The 13,185-nt window shown below is 42.4% G+C and overlaps 1 protein-coding gene across 2 annotated transcripts in view; it reads right to left on the bottom strand.

Annotated features, from left to right (window-relative positions):
- Positions 1-352: 352 nt before the first annotated feature.
- Unc5c (unc-5 netrin receptor C) overlaps positions 353-13,185 on the bottom strand; it is a 350,025-nt gene continuing 337,192 nt past the window's right edge. For both annotated transcript variants that reach the window (XM_059265033.1, XM_059265034.1), the window contains 4 exons: positions 12,477-12,626; positions 11,199-11,363; positions 1,969-2,147; positions 353-1,238 (listed from right to left, as the gene is read on the bottom strand). In XM_059265033.1, the coding sequence (XP_059121016.1) occupies positions 1,073-1,238; positions 1,969-2,147; positions 11,199-11,363; positions 12,477-12,626 (660 nt within the window). In that variant the 3' untranslated portion in view covers positions 353-1,072. The remainder of the gene's footprint in view (positions 1,239-1,968; positions 2,148-11,198; positions 11,364-12,476; positions 12,627-13,185) is intronic.

Raw genomic sequence — 13,185 nt, 5'->3', positions numbered from 1 at the left:
ATATTAAATGAGCTTTACATAGAGAACCCTCCTCATGATAAGACCCAGAACAGAAAGACTGCCTGAGCAAGCTGCAAGAGCAGACATAGCCAGTGAGCATTTCAGTTTCCACCGCAGAATGGTAGATCAAAGGTTAAGGAAGCAAAGCCTATGGAACTAAACTGGTGACCACGTCCACCTCTTTACGCAGGAGAGGGAGGCAGGTCTAGTCAATACCAAATACTAACAGTATTGCTAACTAAAACAAAAGAAAATCTTTATACTAGAATATTTGTAATACTCATCAATAACAATGATACTATTTTTAAAAAACACTTGAAATAGCATATTACAAACACATGTGGTACTGAAATGTTTGTGTGGAGGTACGTGATCACTGTCTTCCCTGCAACGCTGCAGCTCTGTTCCCAAAGGATACCAATTGGGTTCCCCCATGGCATAAGGAATCTTGGTAATTCCTCCTTTTAGAGTCTCCACTTCCCTGATACAAATGCCAACACTGGTCCGACAAGTTTCAGAAACAGAACACTGATGGGAGGATTATCTGAGACACTTGATGTACATGATTTGTAGCAAAAGTCTGTGATTTCTCTGTAAATTACTAATCTGAAATAGACTCAACAAACCGTCCACAGCTTCAACTTCAAATGATTGGAACAAAAATAGAACAAGCCATGGACAGTGTCTGTATCCCTGTCCAATTTGATGTAAACAACGTTTGTAGAAATTGGGTTTGTTAAGAAAGTTTATCCATACATCTGGATAGCAATAAAAAGCGTTTCCTAGGAAACTGTAAGATCCTGTACCATACAGCATACAGCCCAACGAAGAGAAAATTAGATTGATTTCTAAATTCAAGGTACAAATTTACACAATTTTTCTTAACTCCCATGGTGGTGCTGTCCGAATGAAGTGGGCATGTACCTTGGTGGTTATATCTGTCCCCCACCTTTCCTGCTGCCATCTTGCCTGAAAAGCGCCTTGGTCCCATCTGGATTTTCTCCTCAGCTGTGGTTCCCCTGGACACAGACTCCCTGTGTAATTTTGTCCCTCAATTTCAGTTCCAGTATGGTCAATACTGCCCTTCTGCTGCTAAGGACACTACTGTTTCGTGTCTTCCCATTTCTTCCAGAACAGCTGCCAGCATGCTCAGGTTTCCATCCGGGAAGTTTTGTGCTTCCCAAAGATCCAGGATCACACCAGTTGGGCTCGATTTGGTGGCGAAGTAATTCAAGTACCTGTAATTAGGAATGGGAAAATATGCTAAAAGGTGTGATTTCCAGGTCTATTTACAGTATTATTTTCTCCTCTGCTTCTGGGCTAAACCTGTCTTTCTTGAAATATTTTGGTCTCACTGTGGATTGTAGTGAACCTTACTAAATGATTGCTCTATACTTAATTAGATCAGCCCCAGAAAGGACACGTGCTGTTTAACTTTGTTAACCTCAGCTCTGAATAAGATAATTTAAGAGACAATGTGTCGGTGGGTTTTGTCCTAAACAGGAAATCAAGAGGCTTATGTTTTCTGTCCAGCGCAAGCTCTGATGATCTTTGACAGGTCATGCCACATCTCTTGTTTGGAGGTGACAGCTACATCTTACAAAGTAGAGGCTCCCGGGGTCTCTTCATAACTTAATACAAGTGCTGTGTGAGAATGTAAATTATTCAACACACATTACGTCTTGTTCAACTGGCGATTATACTTAGGAGTACTTAGCACATGAGCTAGACAAAGGAGATCATGACTAATACTGATAAATGTCATGTAACCCAGAACTTCTCTTGGAATTGTTGGAAACTCATGGTACAAGGTCTAAAAGAGCTTAATGCATATTTTCAGAGTGAAAATGTAAACAGATATGTAATGGGAAGAAAAAGAAAAGGAATGCTGTTTCTATCTAACTGTTTCCAGTCCTGGAGACCTCCGCTAAATAACAGCAACAGGTCTAGAAGCCTGGACACACTCACCTGTCCAGGTTGAGTTTATGGGCTAGCATCCTCCAGTCATGGCCTCTTGTCTGGGGGGCATCCAGGCTGCTGCATAGCTTCTGCCGGATAGGGAGAGGGATGCTGAAAGCACTTGGTCCTGTGACAGTGGTGATGGTGCTCGCAGGATCCAGCAGAGGCAAGTCGATGCCAGTAGGTTCCTGCAGGAATGGCACAACTTTATTTTCAGAAGACAAGTTCAATCCCTGTTGAATCAATCAACACAAAGCCTTACTCGAGATAAATTGAGATAGATACAGAGAATGAGTTCTGTTCTCTTCAGGAAGGACAATTTCTTCCTGGCCTGAAAGTAGTGGGTTACTGTGGGCAGTTGGGAAACGGGGGGGGGGGGGGCATATGGAGGTAGTTTTGCATAGCCTGTGTTCAAGGGTCATTGGTCAGGACTGGGCAGGACAGAAAGCTCTGGTGAGATTTCAGGATGGTTCCTTTAATGAGACTCTCCAAGAGAGAAGAGAGGGGATGTCTGTGTTCCAGAAGGTTTAGACATTAAAATGTTCAATGGGGCAGTTATTTCTGAATGAATAAATAGATCTGAGACGAGGAAGAGCTTCTGGAAACCATCTAACCCTAAAGGCATGCCCTGGGTGAACACTTAGGAAACTCCATCTAGCCCTGCAAATGTGACTCCCTTTGGCTCTTGCTTGATAAAATGGGACAAGGCTAAGAGATATCAAATTAAGACAAACTTTTAAAAAAGAAAATGGTAAACACAGAATATTGCTTTAGGGTAAGCCACTAATGGTGTCGTCTAATTGCTGAACTTCCTTGCTTATTTTTTTAATCCAATTTTAGTAGAGAAAACCATAAATTGGCTCTTAAAATAGTTTCAGCTCATAAAACAGCACAAATGCAAAATCTAAATTTCATCATCGGCAAGAGAAACTCTAATCATTTTCTGATCACTTCTGCTGGTCTGAAAGCAAGAAGAAATGCTGCCTGGGAACCATTAAAGCAATAACAGGAGATCTCCTAAATCTGCTTTGAATGTCACCCCTTTTTTAAAGCAGGTAGCTCCTTGGTGTGTACAATTGGTTGCTGGAGAATACACTAGTCACAGAGGTCTGGCCATCCAGAAGTTTGTGATATCCTGCCAAGTGCTCAGCTGAGGGGTCAATGCCACTGCTATTGGAGCCCCCATGTCCAGCCCTGATTCTAACGTCTCTGCAGACTTGTCAGTGCTGGAGCTCCGAGGCGCAGGTGGGGTCTCAGCTGGCAGCATCCCAAGTGTGGCCCACAGGGTGGCCTGCATTTGGGGGATCAGTGGCCAGTACTGTTTTTTCAACTTCTATAATCCTTCTGAACAGGGCCCGTCAAGCAGTTTGGGGCCATTTTAAAGCAAATCTCTCTCTCTCTCTCTCTCTCTCTCTCTCTCTCTCTCTCTCTCTCTCTCTCTCTCTCTCTCCCTCTCTCTCTTTTAAATTGCATAATACACACAATAGTGTTGGCTGTGATCAGTGTATCAGGGCTCAAAATCCATAGCTTGGCACACAGATCCACTGGCGCCTCTGTATTAGCTCTGGCTCCATGGCTAGACTGTGGGCTGCAGCTCAGAAGTATCCAACAGGATTAGAAAGCTCTGATGAGACTCACAACCTGCAATTCTTTCCCCTCAGGCACAGAGGCCTGCCAAAAATCATGAGTTCATAACCTCTAGGGTCACAGGGCTTCAAAAAGGCAAGCAGAGTCATTGGGGGGCATGTAGCAATGCTTATTAGTGGATTCTTGTTTGAGATGTTAGAATTCAAGTGTTGCAACCCTTCTATTGAGCACAGCAGTATGCATGGGTGTGTTGGTGTGTGGGAGCAGAGAGCAGTCCCACACTGTTGCCCCAGTTTAGAGACTTCGCCCAGGTTCAAGTTCTCTTACTCGCTTATGGAAAATTACTCTTTAGGCCTGGAAGGGAAACCTACAACTCCTCAAGTACATTCCCACCTAATTGCCCTTAGACGGCAGGGGAGGTTAAAGTCTGTACAGGGAGGAATTGGCTTGTGCAGCACTGACTCTTGTCCCCAAAGAGTCTCCTTATCATCGTTGGCCACAGTAACTTCCTACTGTTTGCCTGTTTCCCACTGCACACTCCTGTCAGACTGTCCTCCTACAGAACTCACTCATGTGTGCTACTCTCCCCCGCTCCTCTCTCTTCCTATTCCTTCACTGAGGGAAGGGTTTAATGTCCTTCCTCTCACATGAAGTTCCAACCTTCAAATATTGCACCCGTGTGTGTGTGTGTGTGTGTGTGTGTGTGTGTGTGTGTATTCATGGGTGTATGTGTATGTGTGTGCCTTTATGTAGAGGCCAGAGGACAACTGTGGGTGTCATTTCTCGGGTACTGTCTTTAGATTTTGAGACAGGATTTCTCATTAGTCCAGATCTCCTCAACAAGGCTCAGCTGCCTGTCTACTGAGCATAGGGAGCCCAAGGTTTCTCCGTCTCTTCCCCTCCGCAGTTCTGGGATTATTGATGCATGGTGTACCATGTCTGGATTTTTTTTTTAAAACATGAATTCTATCGATCAAAATCAGATCCTTGCACTTTATCAACTGAGCCATCTCCCCAATCCAAATATTTTAACATGTGTTTAACTGTCAATGTCTAATGGTCTCCCTTCATACAAGCATAGAGGGTGAAGTGATCATATCTCACCACTCTTTTTTAACCCCCACTTTTTCCAGTCTCCAGTTCTCATTCCACTTTCAGGTCAGTGTTTTGTTGTTGTTCTTTGTTTGAGAGAGAGAAAGGGGAACACACACACACACACACACACACACACACACACACACACACACGGAGATTTGTTCTTCTGTGCGGCTCGTTTTACTTAATGACCTCCATCCAGTTCTAGCCATTTCACAGCAAATTATAGGATCCCATTATTCTTTATGACTGAGTAATACTCCATTGTTATACATAAGATATTTATTTTGTTGAGGGTTTGCTTGGGCTGAATCTGTGACTTAACTATTATGAATTGTGCTGCATACACAAAGGTATATAGCCATGTTTGATTGGGCATACTGATTTAATTTCCTCTGGTTCTATACTTAGAAGTGGGACAGCTGGATCGTACAGTGGACCGTTTTTTTTTTTTTTTTTTTTTTTTTTTTTTTTACTATTTTCAGGCACCTTTATAATGACTGTACTAATTTACATTCCCATCAACAGCGTGAGAGTCCCTTTTCACCACATGCTCATTAGCATTTACTGTTTGTCACTTTGATCATAGCCCTCCTAACTGGGGTGAGTGACATCACACAGTGGTTTTGATTTGTATTCCCTGGTGGCCAACTTAGCACTTTTTTGGCTTGTTTGTTGGCTGTTCGTATTCTCCTGAGAAGTGTCTTGGTCAGAATTTTCTCATTTTAAAACTTAGAATAATTTCTTTAGTTCCTGATATTTTCCAGACAAGAACCCGTCATGTTTAAAGCTAGCATGTGTTTTCTCCCATTCTGTAGCCAACCCTTCATCTGTGGAATATTTCCTTTGCTGTGCAAAAGCTTTGTAATTGGAGGTGATCCTGGCTGTCCATTTTTGCTCTATTTCCTGTGCTTTTGGCCTTCTACCCAGAAAATCATCACCTTTACCAAGGTTTTGACATGTTTTCACTGTATTTTCTTCCAGTAGTTTCAAGGTTTCAGGTTTAAATGCTTAGGTTTTGATCAAGTTTGTTTTGGTTTTTGTATAGGATGAGGAGGATTATGTCTCAGTCTTCTTCATGTGTTGAGTTTACCCAACATCATTTATTGAGAGGCTGTTATCATTCCAATGTGCATCTTTGGTGCCTCTGTTAAGAAGTATCTGGGTGTAAATGCATGGATTTGTTTCTAGGATGCAATATGTTTGATTGGTTTATGTGTCTGTTTGTATGCTGATATTGTATTGTTTGGGCTTCTATGACTTCACAGTATGTCATAAAATCAGGTATTGTGATGCCCCCAGATTTTCTATTTTCACTCAGGACTGCTTTAGGTACTCTAAAAATTTATTTTTTTTAATCCTTATGAATTTCAGGGTTGTGTTGAACCTGAAGGCTACTTTGGGTAGCATAGCCATTTTAAGAACATTATTTTGTCCTAATCCATGGACATGAGAGTTTTGTCTGTCTTATATATGTGTTATTCAGTATCTTTTATGAGGACTTTGTACTTTTCAATGTAGAGGGTATTACTGCCTCCATTAAGTTTATTCCAAGGTATTTTTTTCCTTCTGTGGTGACTATAAACCAGATTGTAGTCATGATTTCTCTCTGCAATTCTTCATTAATGTATAGATAAGCTATTTATTTTGTAAGTTCTGTATCTGACTACTGAAATTATCAATTATAATACTCTCTGGAGTCTGTTTTTCTGTGGATAAAATCATACCATGAACATAAGGGAGACATTAAAATTGCCTTTCCTATTTGTTTGCCTTTTCCTTTTTTTCTCTTGCCGAATTGCTCTGGATAAAACTTCTTGAATTATGCTAGGTAAGAAATGTAAGGGAGGAGATGCCTTCAGTTTTTCCCTACTCAGTATGATACAGTTCTGGGTTTACCATACATTCTTTTGTGCTCAAGTATATTCCTTCTATGTATATAATCTGTTCAAGGGTTTTTTAACATGTAGAGTTGTTGAATAGTGTTATGCCTTCCTATATCTGAGATGTTTATATAATTTATATCCTTCATTCTATCCATATGATACATGGTATGTAGTTTGCAGGTATTAAGCCATCCTTTAGTTTTTGAGACAAATCTTCTTGATCAGAATTTTGTTGACAATTTTTGTGTCATCTTTGTCCTAGGTATTGGTCCATAGCTATGTGTATGTCTGATTGTCTTAAATGGCAATGCTGGTGTCATAGAATCAGCTTAGAAAACTGCCTTTTACTGAAAACTGTGGGATAGTTTGAGAAGAATTGGTGTTAGTTTTTCTTTAAACGTTTACTCACTAATTTTGATTAAACAGTGAAGGATATGTACACCCTCTGCCTAGGGCAGCATGGAGCCCCAGAGGTGAAGGTGGAAACTGAGCTCTAACTTTTCTTGGAGCAGGGGCCCCCTACAATTCTGCTTTCCTCACTTCACAATCTGACCCCTACCTTTTCAGGCTGCCATCTTGGTGATACTTGATGGGATTCAGTGGCTGCAGACTGTCCTGCTTCCTGTACCTACTGCCACTTCTAGGAGCAGCCCTTTGGCAGCTCACGTGCGCTTTCCTTTAATCCCTTAGGGAAATGTCTCAGAATCTGGCCTAAAGGGCCTGTGCTGCAACACTCCTTCTCATGTGTACTGAAGACTCCCTACCTGGAGGCCTTCAGTGTTCTTCAGGTTCAGCCCTATGCAAACTGGATAGGCTGCAACTTCCTTCGGTCAGTTAAACTTCGTGGCAGGCAGAGTATGCTATTTGTTGTTTATTAACAGGTTCCCCTATGGTACTCACCTCACACTCAGTTACTGTTTGCTGAAGTGGGAGGAGGTACTTTTTGCTAGGGTAGGGGGACAATGAAGCCCATTCCTGAGCTCCACCTGCAGAATAGTGTGTTGTGCTTCCTTCCACCTAAATATGAGTGAAGGCCTGATTCTCCTCATGGGTAAACCTTGAAGGTAAAGAAAGGCCAGTTTAAAGTAGGCATGGATCTCAGGAAGATCTCACACACTCAGCTTATTTTGTTGAGTAAGGAGCCAGCACTATTTTATATGGACATTGTCCTAAGTCCTAACCTGGCTACTCTGCCCGTGTCTTTCTGTGTCTATGAAACAAGCTCTGTAATACACTTATACTGACAGTATACTTTTATAATACCTTTAAGGGAATCAGAAAAATACATGTATCCATTTATGTTTAAATTTCATGTAGTAATTACAGCTGCCGTTAACTTCTCCTTTACTTCCAGGGAAAGTAGAGATCACTCTCACAGAACGTTTATTACAATAATCTTCTATGATATCGGTACCATCTGCTTTTGATGTTATAATTCTCTTAGTTAAACATATGATTTTTCAGCATTACCCAAACATCTGTTCTGGGTGATCACACACATTCCATGCACCACACATGTGCTCTACTACTGGAGTACATCTGCAGCCACACCTTTAGGTGGATGATACTTTTCTTCATATAGACCATGGTACCCACAAAATCCCTTTACATCTTGAGATTTATTATTTATTTCTATTTAATGCATATGATGTTTAGCCTGCATGTATGTATGTGTACCATTTTGTACATGGTGCCCCGGAGTATAGAAAAGAACACTAGATTTCCTGGAATTGGAGTTACAGAGGTTGTGAACTGCAGTGTGGGTACTGGAATTACATGCAGGAGTTCTGGAAGAGCAGCTTAACCAGTGAACCATCTCTGCAATCTGAGGTGTATCTTATATTTTGAGAAAGGGGCATCTGATGCTTAGGTATCCCACAGATTGGGGAGGCAATGCTTACTAAAGCCAGTTATTCCATTAACAAGAATGGTGGATGTGATTATGTGTCATGGAGCAAGTTCTGTTTATGACACTTCTTAAATTCATGTATTGAATTTTCTCAACAGCACAAACAAATAATGGTATGCCAGGTTAAGCATAAGGAAATGATAAAGGGGAAGATAATTGGGTACATTCCTACTGAACTATCCACTTGGGAATTCATTGTGATGGGCCTTGGTGTAAAACTAAAATGACATCAAAGTCGAAAACAAAATCCAAGTGTTTCTTCCTTCTTTGTACCATATTTTCACTTTGGACAACATTGTCACCCCATCCTTATCTAAAGAAAGAAAAAGTGAAGTGTCTCTCATCATTATTTTCATCTTGACATTCATTCACACCAATATTTTAGGCTTCTAGGCATTTTTCCTTCTTAAACTTCCTCTCTACAGTTAGAAGCTTTTGAGGACCATCTGGTAAAGGAAACATAGAAGAACAGGTGGTGATTCCTGAGAAAACCATGGTGCGTGCCCTGTACAGGCTGGTTTCTGTGGTGGGCAAAAGGTTTTACTCCAGGCTCAAGAGGCCCAGAGTTGTATGATTTTATAAATGATTGTTGGTAAATAACCTTCATTAGTCGATGGCTAGTGGGAAAAGGCAGTATATTCTTAAGAGGACAGATCACTCTAGGGGGATATGATACTAGAAATAGAACCCCTTCGAACCTGTTAACTTGCCTTGTGATGGAAGGAGCAAGGCTCAGAAGAAAGTAGCCATAAATGAAGCCTTTTCTCTATTTTTTACACTTGTGAATCATACTGGACCACTTCTCAGTTTCTGATGAGGACTTGGATCACTGGACTCCGCAGAGCCCATTATTCATCCATATAGAGCCTCTTATTGCTCCAGCATCAGTACCAGATCCCTACTCCCTCCTCCAAAAACCCAAACTGCATTCAAATGCAAACCACAATGGTGGAACTCAGTGACCCGGAAGTACAAGCAGTAGAGTGCCCTTAATCCCCAAAGTCCTTCCTAGTCTGGTCACTTCTTCCATATCCTCAGTACCTTTGCTTGTCTGTCACGTACGGGCAAATGCCTGGCGCGTGACTACAGGGCTGGCCTCTGAGCTGTCTGCCAAGTTGCAAAAGCAATAATCTTTTCTGTGTTGGCACCAGAAAGAAGTCCTTAAGTTGTGATCACACTTTGCAAAACTGCCCTTTCTGTGTGAGGAGCTAGCAGGCTTGGTGGGGGAGAACTCAGAGCAGCTCTCATTTCTTTGTGGCTGCATCTGATCCACCTTTTCAGTGCACAGCAAATGTTCATGCTGAACAGAAAGCATGCATCAAAGGGCCAGACTCCTCACCCCCCTCCAAAATTCCGAAGCCTTTGTTGTCACTTGAGCTGGGTGGTTATTGAACTTTGCAGACCTGCTGGGCCAGGAAAGTGAAAACACCCTCCGAAGCCAGCAGGGGTGGTGCTGTGTGCCTGGGAGATAGGGCTGTGCATCCAAAGGCCCGGCGGTTGCCATGGCACCCTGACACAGAGATCATTCCTTATGAATGTCACTGAGGTCTGTGACTAAAGTTGTTTATGAGTCAAAAGTCTCATGAAACTACAGGAGGAGAGGATGACTGCACCTCACAGGCTGTGGGAAAGAAGATTGGAGCTTCAATGAGCTCACATGCTTTCCCCCCACCCCCGCCTCGTTTGCTAAGGAAGATCATCTTTAAATAGGACATGTGGCGCAAGACAGGCTGAACAGACTGACATTGCAGTCATCACTATGCACAAGACAAAAAAGTATTTTAAATCATACACTGCCGGCTGTAGTTTTCCTGGGCTTTGTGGCTCAGGCAGCAGCATGGAGCTGAGCTCCAAGGGGCCACGAGGGGCAGCTTTCTGACCATTTGGCTTATTCTTCGTCCTTTGTTCCTCCAACATGAAGGCTTACCGCTTTTCAAACCATAGTCTTTGCATCCAAGGGGACAGATAAGGTCATGGGTACCTCCTCTTTCCTTACAGAGAGGTTTGAAATAACAGCAACTATTGTTACTGCTGGAATATGAATGTATAAAAATGCCCAGCTGAGTGTGTGAAAATCATAGCAGAGAAAGGCAAATGTGACAGCTATGAAGGGTGTGGATTTTCATCTATTCCTGGAGTATCTTCTCCACCCTGAGAAAGGACATATCCTCTGATATTTGGAGATGGAGGGGAGAGAAGGAAAGGAGGAGACCAAAAGCTTTCTCCTTTCAATGTGGAGAAAATTGGAGCAGCAGGCACCCCTTTCCTTCGTACCACTCAGTAGCACATGGCTGTGACAAAATGACAGAAGTCCCTTTGAGAGAAAGGCAGAGAGAGCAGTTGAAAAATGCTGGTGGAAAGTATCACGTGCACACCACTAAAACCTGCATTTGAAGTCCAGATCTCATTGTGTTTATCTCTTAGTGTTTTAAAAGGTGGTCTTACTAGTGGCCATGGCTGGCCTTCAACTCACGATTTAGGCCAAGCTGGCCTTGGATTTGCGTAAATCTCAGGAGTGTTGGGGATTATAGGAATTTACTGTCATGTCTTGTTCTCAGACCTCTTTTTGTAAGTTACGCTATGAATCTTAAAAGGGTGGTGTAGGAAAACATTGTTTTGGAAAATGATTCTTCTCCCAGTTGCATTAAACACATGGGAACCAGCTTGGGAAGTCCTCCATGTCACCTCCACAGGAAAGCTTTTGCCTGCCTCTAGCCATTCTTTTCCCTGAAACCCTCTCCAAGATCCCTAGCATGTCTTACCTCTGACACAGTGCAGTTGAGCTGGAAGATCTGGCCTTCTCCTTCTACTTGTCGCACACAGAGCTTGCAAACCAGCTCCACAGTGTTTAGGCTGAGTCTTTCCAGGGTGAAGGTGCAGTGGAGGTTTCTCTGAGAGCCACTCCAGATGTGGTAAAATGGAATTTCCTGTAAGATACGGGGGTGGTAACCACAAACAAATGCTGGGAAGTACCCATCAAAAGGTGCCTCTTCTCAGGATTCACCTCCTCCAGGCTCATGATTGCCCTACATGCAAATATGGCCTCACCTCTCTTCACACAGGAAAGCAGAGGTACAGAGAGGCTAAATAACAGCCAGTGTTGAACAGTGAGGAAGTGTGTGTGTTGAGCCTGGAACCCACAGAGTCAAGCTCTAGAATCAACAACAAACCAGGCTACCTGCCTCTCATTTAGAAAAACAGTCATTGTATATAAGATGTTTTAAAAAGCCTACAAAGTTCCTAAATTTTTAGAAAGCTTAGAAAGTTCCTAAAATAAATGCTTCAAACTCCATTTCTCATTAAAAGGAATCCCTGGTGTGACATGTTGGAGAACAGCAAAGCTAGCCACAGGATGCAGTGCTGATTCATATCTTTTCATGCCTCTAGGCTCCCTTTGCCCAGGGCAGGGGCAGCTAAAGCTTGCTCCAGTTGGAAGTCATTCACCACAAAAAAATCCTTGGCCTAAAAAGCACCAAGCCGATACCAGATACTCATTTGTAACAATCTAAACTACTGTACAGAGCAAATCCTATACTCTTGTCGCAATTAAGCCAAGGAAAGGATTCATTAAAGAACACAGTGTAGGCTGAGGTTCTGGTGTAAATCCAGAACCAATGAGTGACAACATGCTATTTCACTGACATATTGTCACTCTCCAAACTCTGGCTCCTTCAATGTGCTGGTGATGTGCTAGCTAGCAATATGGAAGGAAGCCTAATGTATGTCAGATAGGGTAACAGTGCCCCATTTCCTCCTATGGATGAATTTGAGGATGTTCCTATTAATGTAGTGAATGTGTACATTGAAAACAAACTTACTAAAAACTAAAATAACAGTTCACTTACTTTAAAAAGAATACTTTGAAAACCATTCCTTTAAATGTGCTTATTGGACATTTTTCAAGAATGCTGGCCCTATATTGTTTTGGAAAAATAAGCGTTGGTATGGAAGTAATTCCAAGAAATATCTTATGACTATAAAATCTCAATAATCTGTCTTGAATCTGTATCCATGCAGTTGGTGTCTCTTGGTAGACTCACTTGATACTTAGCCAGCAGTTTGCTCTTCCAGAGGGAATGGGCGATGTCATGAATGGACAGACGCAGGTTGTGGATGCTGCCTTTAAAATGAAGAGCCTTTGGTTCTTCTAGGAGTTGTCCTCCCATCTGCCTCTCAAGCTGTAGAACTTCCTAAAACACATTCCAAACCAAGGCACATTATTGATGGACCTGCCCAATTGCCATCAGTCCTCTCATCAAGTAAATATGTTTCTTCACCATATCTGTTGGATAGAGTACTGTACTTAGGCAATGCCGTGAATACAACACCTGTGGATCTGAGACCCTTACTATGATGCCATGACCATCTTGCATGGGAACAGGCCCCATTGACCAGTAGCCTGTGGAATCTGCATCACACTGTCTGGGAGAAAACTAAGCAGGGTTTTATTTGTTTGTTTGTTTGTAGCCGGCAAGTGGCACTAAAACATAGGTCAAGAGTTTCCACTTAAAACCTGAGAAAGCGTAAAAAAACAAAACAAGCAAGCAAACAAACAACAACAACAAAAACCATTCTAAAACAGAGCTAAAAACAGCTTCCTAGTTGTGCTCTCAGGCCAGCCGCAGCCTGCAGGCTTGAGCTACTCTGTGGTGGGTTCGCGGCGTGAGGGCTTGACCTGCAGCATGGAGAGAATGAGGCATCTCCAAGCTGCACATTATGCTGCATGGTGGATTTAGCCTTTGCTAATAC

The sequence above is a fragment of the Peromyscus eremicus genome, chromosome 6, assembly GCF_949786415.1.
Source record: "Peromyscus eremicus chromosome 6, PerEre_H2_v1, whole genome shotgun sequence".
In the NCBI taxonomy this organism is placed as follows: Eukaryota; Metazoa; Chordata; class Mammalia; order Rodentia; family Cricetidae; genus Peromyscus; species Peromyscus eremicus.
This window is presented reverse-complemented; position numbering and strand designations above follow the sequence as displayed.